This window comes from Anolis sagrei, chromosome 5 (assembly GCF_037176765.1).
Source record: "Anolis sagrei isolate rAnoSag1 chromosome 5, rAnoSag1.mat, whole genome shotgun sequence".
Lineage (NCBI taxonomy): Eukaryota > Metazoa > Chordata > Lepidosauria > Squamata > Dactyloidae > Anolis > Anolis sagrei.
The window spans coordinates 190,839,124-190,851,149 of record NC_090025.1 but is presented as its reverse complement, the minus strand read 5'-3'; the positions used below and the strand labels follow the sequence as shown (position 1 = coordinate 190,851,149).

Sequence of the window (12,026 nt, the reverse complement as noted above, 5' to 3'; positions counted from 1 at the left end):
CAAATAAAGGTTGCATGGATCTGGGGTTGTCCTAAATAATACACTAATTGCACTTCATCTAAAAGATAAATGGGAATAGGAGGAGGATGTCCTGAGTGGTCCATGGGTTCTACTTAACTTCTTTAACTGGAACACTAAGATCCAAGAAACTGGAGTTTGTGTGTGTGTGTGTGTGTGTGTGTGTGTGTACACACACACACACACCGGTACTTGGAACTTTAAAATCCCCAAGTCGTGGAATTTCTTTTGAGTGATAATATTTAAGAATATGCAAAGTCCTTCCGTACAAGGAAATCGACTCAAAGTTCCCCTAAGATGTCTTCAGTTCAGCAGTATAACACAGGGCAAGGTGTGTGTGTGTGTGTGTCTTTTTCTTTGGGGAGAAAACCTAAGAGTCATAAATCCTTGCTGATGTACTGCAGCTCACCCAGACAGCAACAAACAGATAGAGAACCGTGTTTGCCAATGCTGACTGACCCTTTGACTTTCTTCAGCAACACAAGAATGCCAGAAACATCTTCTCCTCTCAAAAAAGCTGAGATTCTCAGCATACCTGACATGATGCCAGACTCCACATAAAGCCAATACACAAAGTCCTAGTCCTGCAGGGGAAAGAATCTAGGAAGTACATTCCAGGTCTCATTTTTTCCACTTATTTTATTACTTTTTATATGCCACCTACTGAGCAAAAACCTCAGGGCAGCATGCAAAAGATTGATGGCTAACAAATAAAAACATGTCGAAATGTAGCTTTAAAACCAGCAAAAAAATACAACAAAACTAACAGTAGAATCAAACATTTCAGAGGGCTGAAATCCAAGAGTTGAAAGGTCTGGCAACAAAGAAGGGCCTTGCCTGGTTTCACGGAACTTAAGTGCTAGAGCACTTCTCCTTGGAAGATACTTCTGAGACACTCCCATGGAAAAGCCTTCCGACAGACTTTCACGTCCAGATAGATATATTTCAGACTAACTTGGATACCCGACATTGCCCGGATTATTTGAAAAAGTCATTTCTTTAACTGTATAAAATGCATAAGGTTGTGGGTGAACTACAACTCACATAATACCAGATAAACCCCTTGAAACTCCATCAGTAGTTAAAGGTTGGATAATTTTGCTCTAGATGCGTCATTGGTGAGGTTCAGTGTGCTCTCTGGCTGCAGGATAAACTACAGCTTCCACCATGGTGGGTCAGTCCCCTCAAATCCTTCCAGTAGGTTCTGCTGGTCATGGGAGTTCTGTGTGCCAAGTGTGGTCCACATTTGTCATCGGTGGTGTTCACAGTGCCCTCTGAATGTAGGTAAACTATAATTCCTATAAATCAAGGTGAATTTTCCCCAAAATCCTCCAGTATTTTCAGTTGGTCATGGTGGTTCTGTGTGCCAAGTTAGGTCCAGGGTCATCGCTGGTGGGGTCCAGAGTGGTCTTTGATTACAAGTGAATGATAAATCCCAGTACCTACAATGGCTATAAATCCAGGTGAATTCTCCCTAACCCTCTCCAGTATTTTTCTTTGGTCATGGTGGTTCTGTGTGCCAAATGTGATCCAGGTCCATTGTCAGTGGGGGTCGAAGTGCTCTGATTTGATGCAGGGTGAACTACAACTTCCATCATGTGGAGCCAATTCCTCAAAATCCTCCAGTATGTTTAGTTGCTGATTAGTTCTGTTCTGTTTGTTGAGCAGACAGAGTTGAAAAGAGTAGGAAAAGGTTAAGGGAGAGGCAGTGGGAGGGATTATGCAAATTCCACACCAATGTAGAATAAGAAACACTGGGATGTCTGTGGTGGAGGAAACAATTTCTAGGATGAAATTATCCCAGAATGAAAGCATTCCTTAGGTGGTGAGCAGTATGGTGTTTGGGGAAGACATTAGCAGGGGTTGGGCTACATGTTCATGGCGCTCACTATAACCTGAAATGTAATTGGAGGGAGGGCTTTTGGTGGCTCCTCAGCATCTGGGTTAAAGCTGTTTGGGGAAGTGGGAGCCTGTCTGTGTAAGTGGACATCCCAGCCACATACACACATAAATATTTTCACTTTTATTCTGTGTATAGATAGATGTATCGATATATAGTTATCTGGGTCCTATGTCAGTAGAAAAGCAGGTTATGAATAAGTAAGAAAACATAAAATATTTAGGTGACTGTAACAACTGTAACATTGTACACAAAGACCAAGGACATACAGGCTGCAAGTGAACCACCATTAGACTGCACAGACTACCCACATGTCTCTTGAGTATTCTCAAAGGCTGAAGCATGCATGCAATATCATTAGAGACAGGTAATGGGAGCAGACATTGTGGTCATGACCACTCAAAACCCTCATATTTGACAGTTATCTGTACTGCAATAATGATAATAGTTTTATCCTGCCAGACACAGTCTTGATAATACAGTGGCTCTCCACATTTGCTGGGGTTATGGACACAGGACCACCATAAAAGTGAAAAACAACACATAAAAATTATAGTTTTTTTAACCTGAGAGAACACATGTCTAGGAATGTCTAGGTCTTCCAGCATCTAGTCAACAGCTGTTACAAAAGTGGATGGCCTTGAGATTCCTAGAGCTATTCCCTCTAGATTCCTAGAGCTTTTCCTCTATAAATCCTCCAAGATGAATAGAGAAAGTTGACCAGGGTCACACTGCAGGACCTACATACTTCTAGAGAGATCCTTTTAAACCAAATCCATGAATAATAATAATATCTACAGAAGTTAAAACTGTATCCCCTAGAGATCAACTAATCATGGTAAGTAAAGCCTCACCAGAAAGGTGGCCTCTTACCACTACCACCACCTAGAATCATAGAATCATAGAATCAAAGAGTTGGAAGAGACCTCATGGGCCATCCAGTCCAACCCCATTCTGGCAAGAAGCAGGAATATTGCATTCAAATCACCCCTGACAGATGACCATCTAGCCTCTGTTTAAAAGCTTCCAAAGAAGGAGCCTCCACCACACTCCGGGGCAGAGAGTTCCACTGCTGAAGGCTCTCACAGGCAGGAAGTTCTTCCTCGTGTTCAGATGGAATCTCCTCTCTTGTAGTTTGAAGCCACTGTTCTGCGTCCTAGTCTCCAAGGAAGCAGAAAACAAGCTTGCTCCCCCCTCCCTGTGGCTTCCTCTCACATATTTATACATGGCTATCATATCTCCTCTCAGCTTTCTCTTCTTCAGGCTAAACATGCCCAGCTCCTTAAGCCACTCCTCATAGGGCTTGTTCTCCAGACCCTTGATCATTTTAGTCGCCCTCCTCTGGACACATTCCAGCTTGTCAATATCTCTCTTGAATTGTGGTGCCCAGAATTGGACACAATTCTCTACAGAGCAGTTATAGAAGCGTTGTCCACATTTCCCTTCTGTATCTTCTAGCATGTTTGTGTGAACAGAAGATGACAAAACATCACTCTGGGGTGACCCTATTTTTACACATCTAAAACACTGCACCTAATTTTGACTGGTTGAATTGCTTGCACCTGCAGCTATGTGGCTCTGGGTAATGCTTTAGGAACAGATACTGCAAAGTGCTATTTTTTCTGGGTGACTCAGATCCAGTACAGTTAAACCATACTGACAGATTGTTTGGGAGTTGGAAAGGAAGTGAACAAAGACTCACAGCCAGCTTTGCCTCGACATGGTTAGAGAAAAACACAAGTCTGCACAATACAGGTATATATACTTTTACCCTTTTACCTGTCAAAACCCACAATGCTGGCACACACTGTCCCTCCCCTGAGGAAAGTCTTCTGCCAACTTACCAGCTGTTCCGCACAATGTCATAAATCCAGAAGGAATTCCGAACATTCTCTTCCCTCTTCTCCTTGTCTTTACTAAGTCCAGACAACACATGGATTTCGTTCAGTTCTGGATCAATGGTAGCTCTTTGGGTAAACCCTGTCATTGGAACTGGAGTGGGGGAGGGAGAGGAAACAAAGTACATACTTTGTAAACAAATCTATTTGAACAGCAAAGCAGATTACCACTAGATGGCAGAAATATCTCAAGTCTTAAAGGAAATTTCCCAAGCCAGTGTCTTCAGAAGGTGTTAGATCCCCAGATTAAAAGGTCAACTGCTGTTATGTACTTGGTATATGAAGTGCATGAAAATTTCCAATTTTACCCAGACCCCCGCAGCATCTTCTCCACACAATCTTCTACAACAGAGCCAAGTTAATCACTGGCAGCATTTCCTCCTCTTTGCTTAAACCACCAGCAATGTCTCTGCCCCTTTTATGACCAACGGCTGGAAAAAGGCAGGACAAAATGTCCTCATAAGCTCCTTGGCAAAGAAACCATTCTGAATTCAGCATGCGCTTGTTCTATCCGGAGAATTCCCTTAGTATTTTTAATTCATTATATTTTGACTCCAAACAGCTGAGGGAACTGCACATGGCTCATTGCCCTCCTGTTTTATCCCTATAACCAACCTGTGAAAGAGTTTAGATAGTCACACAATGGGTTTAGGGCAATAACTGTCCATCACACTAAAACAACTGCACTGTACTGGCTCTCAATCAAATTTACCTGAGGTCAAGGAAGTCTGGAAACGATTGTGCCTGGTCTATATATGTGTGTTGGTGTAGTGTATGGACCCAGAGGTGCTCGCATATGCATTTTCTAATGCCAGTTATTACAAATACTCATTGTTAGTGGGTTGTTGTAGGTTTTTTTGGGGCTATATGGCCATGTTCTAGAGGCATTTTCTCCTGACATTTCACCTGCATCTATAGCAAGCATCCTCAGAGGTAGTGAGATCTGTTGGAACTAGGAAAATGGGTTTATATATCTGTGGAATGTTGGTGCCTGGGGCAATCTTTAGCTGAGAGGTGATTAGATGTCCCTGATTATTTCCTCTCTGTTGTTTTGCTGTTTTAATTTTATAGTTTTTTAAGACTGCCATTGCAGAGCACCTGATGAACCAACCTAGACACAGCATATTATTTGAGAACACAGAAATGCTGGAACACTCTAACAACCACCATGTCAGACTACACAGAGAAGCCACTGAAATCCACAAACATGTGGACAATTTCAACAGAAAGGGAGAAACCACGAAAATGAACAAAATCTGGCTACCAGTATTAAAAAACTCTAAAATTACAACAGCAAAACAACAGAGAGGAAACAAAAAGGGACATCTAATCACCTCTCAACCAAAGATTGCCCCAAGCACCAACAAGCCACACCAAACAACTGCCAGGCCATCAAATGCTAATCAAGGTGGTCAGTTCAAACATTCACAGCTAGCTCCAACAGACAATTGTTCTTTCTCCCACCCTGGTCATTCCACAGATATATAAACCCATTTTCATAGTTCCAACAGACCTCACTACCTCTGAGGATGCTTGCCATAGATGCAGGCAAAACGTCAGGAGAGAATGCCTCTATAATATGGCCATATAGCCAGAAAAAACCTACAACAACCCAGTGATTCCAGCCATGAAAGCCTTCAACAATATTCATTGTTAGCTTTATAATTTTCCGAATGGTCCCATTAGAAAACGTGTATCTGGGCAACAATGGGTTAATAAGCTAGTGTTTCATAAAAGTTTCATCACTCAGCTCCTCACCCCAGATTAACCCATCTTAATTCTTTTCTCCATGCATAAAAAGCACACTGCTATGAACATAGGGTTCTGTTAATAGCTGAATACCAATTTTGTCATCTTAAGGACTCCTTTCTCCCTTCTCCAGATCACTTCCATCTTTGTCTGGAGCTTCTGAGAAGGCATCCTTTGGAATGTCTCCATAACAATGTTCTGGCCCTCTGAGAGAAACTCCTAGAGTATCTTTTTGTTGACTCCCTATGAGGTTGCCTTTCTATCTACATACTGCCCTCTGGTGGTTGCATCTGAGCACTAAATACACACATACTTTTTTAGTTTTTAGGGTCCTGGCCCCGAAAGAGCTGGATTTTTGTACTTTAAACTCCACAAGTATTTTAAGTTCAATAGTGGAAGGTATGTGTACCAATCTTGGTTCAGATCCATCAAGCCATGTAGGAGCCTTTGTGGAACAAACATACGTACATAAATACTTTGACTTTTAGATAGACTGCTATTCCTTATAGTCTGCTTTTATTGGACTAGATGGCCAGATAAAGATGTGAGAGCAAGGAGAGGGCTGATTGGAGTGGGTTAGGGTGCAATGCACAATGCAGTAGGAAACTTCAGGGGAAAGTCTACATTTTCTTTTTTAAAATAAGATCAATTTCAACAGGCAGTTACATACACACCTAGAACTATCAAAATATGGGGGAAACATGATGTGTTATTAAAAAAAATCTCCAGTGTCTGTGGTCTCACATTATTAGTTCAATAGATTTCTTTTTCCTTACAGGTGTTATTTGACAACTTGTTTGAACTTGTATCATACTGCTGAAGGAAGCTTAGCTTAGGAAGGGAAACTGGAGAAGAGCAGAGGTATGCAAACAGAAACAGGGACAATGAAATGCACAAACACACCTGGTTCAGATCATTACATCTCAGCTAATAAGATGAGCATTCTGTCCAGGCATGCAGGCCCTTTTCTTCTTCAATGCAATACAACAAGAACAGCTTTAGCTAACCAAATAGCGGTAGCCAGCTTATGAACAAACCAGGATGTGAAAACAATTCTGAACTCTGTTTTAGGATTCTGGCTTGTTCCAAAGTTAGCAACCACTGTCTTCTAATTTAGACAAAACAGGACACTGTGATTGATTTAGAACACTGGTTCCCAACCTGTAGTCCATCAACCACCAGTGGTCTGCAAGAACTAAGGTATGATCCACAGCCTCACCGTTACTACACCGTTGCAACGAGAGTGACTGGTCTCGCGAAACCCTCTTATAGTGCTGAAGCTTATTAAATATGGTTTTCTGTTGGTGAGCAGATGGCGACCACTGGATGGCATATGTTCTGCATCAGAAACTAGAGCTGATGTGGTCTATTCAATGCAATTTAATGAATCAGCACCCCAAATAAGCAAACCGAATCTAAAGTTGACCAAAAACTGATTTGTAACCCTTTTGGTACTAATATTCGAGAGTGACCCCTAGTCAAAGTGGTCCCTGGTCAAAAAAAAAGGTTGGGAACTACTGATTTAGAGGCTTCTGAACTGCATTTACACATCCTAAGTACAGAAGAATATGAGTAGGTTGGCACAAGATTTGAACTGAGCTATGACCATCCAAGATTATGGCAACAAGAAGGATTGACAACTGGAAAATAGAGGGAGAAAATGTGGAGGCCGTGACAGACTTTGTATTTCTAGGTGCAAAGATTACTGCAGATGCAGACTGTGGCCAGGAAATCAGAAGACGCTTCCTTCTTGGCAGGAGAGCAATGTCCAATCTCGATAAAATAGTAAAGAGTAGAGACATCAGACTGGCAACAAAGATTCGCCTAGTCAAAGCCATGGTATTCCCTGTAGTCACCTACGGATGTGAGAGCTGGACCTTAGGGAAGGCTGAGTGAAGGAAGAGAGATGCTTTTGAGCTGTGGTGTTGGAGAAAAGTGCTGAGAGTGACTTGGACTGCGAGAAGATCCAACCAGTCCATCCTCCAGGAAATAAAGCCGACTGCTCACTGGAGGGAAGGATACTAGAGGCAAAGGTGAAGTCCTTTGGCCACATCATGAGGAGAAAGGAAAGCCTAGAGAAGACAATTAAGCTGGGGAAAGTGGAAGGTAAAAGGAAGAGGGGGCAACCAAGGGCAAGATGGATAGATGGCATCCTTGAAGTGACTGGACTGACCTTGAAGGAGCTGGGGGTGGTGACGGCCGACAGGGAGCTCTGGCGTGGGCTGGTCCATGAGGTCACGAAGAGTCGGAGACGACTGAACGAATGAACAACAAATGACCATCCAGAAACAGTTGATGGCTCTAGAACCTCTGTAATTGGCAGGACGGTATTTGCTGTACTTTCCTAAGTATATTCAGAAAAAGAAGCTTCCACCAAAGGGAATTTCAAGAAAGCTTCAAAGAGGACCTTGCCACAATGGTCCTGGTTTGATTTCCCAACCCTGATGCCGGTTGAACAGAGTGGAGGATTGTTGGAGGTTTCACAATAATTCCCATAAAAAAGCATAATCAAATAATTGGCCGCTCCTATTGTTTACCGGACAAGTCGTGGTTTCTGTTTCCCAGGGCAACGGCCCTTGAGCAAGCATGTGTGACTGGCATGTGATCTCTTGTGTATTTGTTCTCTTTTCCTCCTCTCTCCTCCTGGATCATTTTACGGAGGCGGAGGAGAAGGGTGGGTGGCACCCAGGCAAACTGCTGGGAGGGGGACAGAGGCAGCTTGCAAATACCATCAACACACACACTTGGGAAATGGGCATGTAAAGGAAACTCATTCCAAACGGAAAGAAAACTTCATCATACTGGTCAGATAATCATATGCAGAACACAACGTGCCATGTACAAGGCAGAGTTCACAACGTACAAGTAACCTCGCGAGCCTGTGGCCACATGCCAAGCAGCCACCCCTCCTTGCAACTCTCAAAAGGCAAGGAAAACATCGCACCGTGACTAAGCAGTTCTCAACAGCATGCAGGCCTCTGCAAAACAAAAGCACAGAGCCGAGAGGAAAAATCACCGCCCCAAAACCCTTGTTCCTCTGAGCTGCTCAGAATTCAAAAGGGCAAAGGCTCAAAAGGTGACTACGTAATGCATATAACAAAACAGGCAAGGGGAATCCAAGGGACACAATCATATAAAATAACCTGAAGGGTTGCATGTTGTTGTTGTTGTTTGTTTTCAATTCTGGCACAGGTGTAACATACAAACTAAATTAATGTATATGTTTTATGTTTAGGTATTATGTGAGATATAATTTTTAATAGGTTAGGTTTTATTTAATTTATAGATAGATGTCATGTTATACGGTGTCACAAGGTGGGGTTATTTTGGGATATTATGTATGTACTGACACTGGTGGCGCGGTGGGCTAAACCACTGAGCTGCTGAACTTGCTGACCAAAAGGTCACAGGTTCGAATCCAGGGAGTGGGTGAGCTCCCGCTGTTAGGCCCAGGTTCTGCCAACCTAGCAGTTCGAAAACAGGCAGATGTGAGTAGATCAATAGGTACCACTTCTGCGGGAAGGTAATGGTGCTCCATGCAGTCATGCTGGCCACATGACCTTGGAGATGTCTACGGACAACGCCAGCACTTCAGCTTAGAAATTGAGATAAGCACCATCCCCCAGAGTCAGACACGACTAGACTTAGTGTCAGCGGAAACCGTTACCTTAAACTAAGTGGCCAAAAGCTGAAAGCCACATTTTATTCATTCAATCATTCAATAGGTACCTCCTTGATGGGAAGGTAACGGCACTCCATGCAGTCATGCCGGCCACATGACCTTGGAGGCATCTATGGACAATGTCGGCTCTTAAGCTTAGAAAGGGAGATGAGAACCACCCACCAGAGTTGGACACGACTAAACTTAATGTCAGGGGAAACCTTTACCTTATTGAATGTTTGCCTTTTTTGTTTGATGGAATCCGGCCTGAGTGCCCTTGGGGAGATAGAGCGTAATATAAATAAATAAATTATTATTATTATTATTATTATTATTATTATTATTTAAAACAGAAGAAGACCAGAGATCAGATCTCCTGCCACATGGCATAATTTAAATGAGAATTGCAGCCACTGTGGCGAGGAATCAACTTCAGTTAAACAATATATTTGAAAGTGCAATGACTCAGGACTGTTTATGAACAACAGTTATGTATTTGTGTGATATGTGATGTTATTTTATGTGACGTGTTTATTAATGTTTAATGTTTTATCAGGGGAGGGTCAATTTTTGATGTTTTATACTGTTTTTTTATCTATGGCATTGAATTGTTGCCAACACTGTGAACTTCCCTGAGTCCTCTTCACGGTTGAGAAGAGTAGCATACAAATACCGCAAGTAAATAAATAAATAATATTCCAGGTGAAAAACCTAGTCCTTACTTCATATTCTTTGCCCCTTCAAAGAGGGGGAAGACATCCAAGAGGTTGATGTTTAACTTGCAAGTTGAAAGAGATCCAACTACCAAGCTCCCACCAGAATGCCTGGCTACATTCCTCAAGATCCTCTTTAGCAACACTATCTAAGCATTACTTAACTTAAGCAAGCCCTTTAATTAGAAAACATGAACATTTTGCCCTTCTGATTTTTAAGTCATCAACATCCATCACCCAACTCAACTTGGATCCCTGTATTGCTTAGTTTCAAAGAGTTTTCTGCATAAGACTTGCAAAGATGTTCATAAAGATTAATGAATGACTTGCTGTATTTTTAATTAGCACAACTTCCCACAGAATATACTATTAATTTGTTTAGGAAAAAAAGACATGTGGGATGAGGGACCAAATATTTAAATTCATTAAGTTTAAATGCTCACAAGGAGGAGATTTACTCAGCACCACCAACTCTATGGTTTAATTACTGTTTTTAATATTTTTAATGTATTGTTGATTGTTTTTATGATATCAACATCCTATGGTGCTTTTGTGAGGCCGCTCTGAGTCCCCCCTCGATGATGAGAAGGGCAGGGTAAAAATATAGGAAATAAATAAATAAACTGGGCAAGTGATCACTTACAGACCTTCTTAAACTTTTGTGCAGCTGTATAACAAAGACAAAAATAATGCCACTTTTACACATTTCATTCACAACAACAAGTGTTCAGAGGCTACTTTGTCCTAGGATACTAAGCAAAGAAATGTCAAAAGCAGATTTAGGTTTATACACAACTTCCCCCAGTCTCCTCATGTCATACAGGAAGAAAACATGGCTCAAGCGGATTGCTAAATCTTTACGGTTGACCTCCGATAGAATTACTGCCCATATGACACAGTTCTGAGAAGTCCCCACCTGCTAACCACACAAGTTGAACAATCTAGCTCACAATCTCCTAGAAGTGAAACATGGAATACCAGGGAAGGGAAAAATCCCCTGAACACCACGGGAAATGGAAACATCTGCTAAGATGGGGAATCACACCAAAAACTGAAAGATGGCAATGGACTGCCATGACACCAGGACAGCTGCTGGAAGCATCACTCCTCCCTGTCTGGTGTCCAGTTGGAACATATGCCTTATTGGACATCAGTGCTAAAAAGCTGGAAATATTGTATATGTTCTAAACTCCTGAAGATTTTATTACTTCTCCCCTTAGGTTACACAACATACACAGTGGGGAAAACGGTGCTTCCTTCATACCAGACAGAATCAAAGAACCAATAAAGGGTTCCTGAGCAGGCCTTCTCAATCTAGAATGGGTGGCCAGGCATTTCTCAGAAGTTCATCTCCTTTCCAGAAACTGGAACTCAAAAGAAAAAAGTTAGGGAAAGGTTACTTTTGGGGCTACAACTTCCAACATATTATGGGAGGGGGTTTCAGGTGGGTTGCCAAAGACCATAAGAAAACATATATTTCTGATGGTCTTAGGAACCATTTGGCAGAGAAAGCTGAAGATATCTCCACCTGCCTTTCTCTTCCTTTTTGGAAACAGATGGTGAATCCTCCCATCAAAATCCCTTCTCTGTTGTGATTGGCCAGCCTCTTAGCCAAGGCTGTTTCTGAGACTCCCAAGTGGGGAGAGGAGACCAGGTGTACTTGTTTCAGGGCAGCATGGTGCACATGTGTGAGTGAGGGAGAGCGTGCAAGGCTGGAGGAAGAGTAGCACTCTTCACGGCATGGGGGGTTCTATGTGGGAAGCTTAGCCCAATTCTATCATTGGTGGGGTTCAGAATGCTCTTTGATTGTAGGTGAACTATAAATCCCAGCAACTACAACTCCCAAATGTCAAAGTCTATTTCTCCCAAGCTCCACCAGTGTTCACATTTGGGTATATTCGTGCCAAGTTTGGTCCAGCTCTATTATTGTTTGAGTCCACAGTGCTCTCTGGATGTAGTTGAACTACAACTCCAAAACTCAAGGTCAATGCCCACCAAACTCTTACAGTATTTTCTGTTGGTCATGTGCCAAGTTTAGTTCAATTCCGTCATTGGTGGAGTTCAGAATGCTCTTTGATTGTAGATGA

At 42.3% G+C, this 12,026-nt stretch overlaps 1 protein-coding gene across 1 annotated transcript in view; it reads right to left on the bottom strand.

The window, feature by feature from the left end:
- The window catches only part of MKLN1 (muskelin 1), a 116,848-nt gene that overhangs the window by 22,196 nt on the left and 82,626 nt on the right, over positions 1–12,026 (bottom strand). Inside the window, exon 13 of the mRNA XM_067469347.1 lies at positions 3,763–3,910. Within this exon, the coding sequence (XP_067325448.1) occupies positions 3,763–3,910 (148 nt within the window). The remainder of the gene's footprint in view (positions 1–3,762; positions 3,911–12,026) is intronic.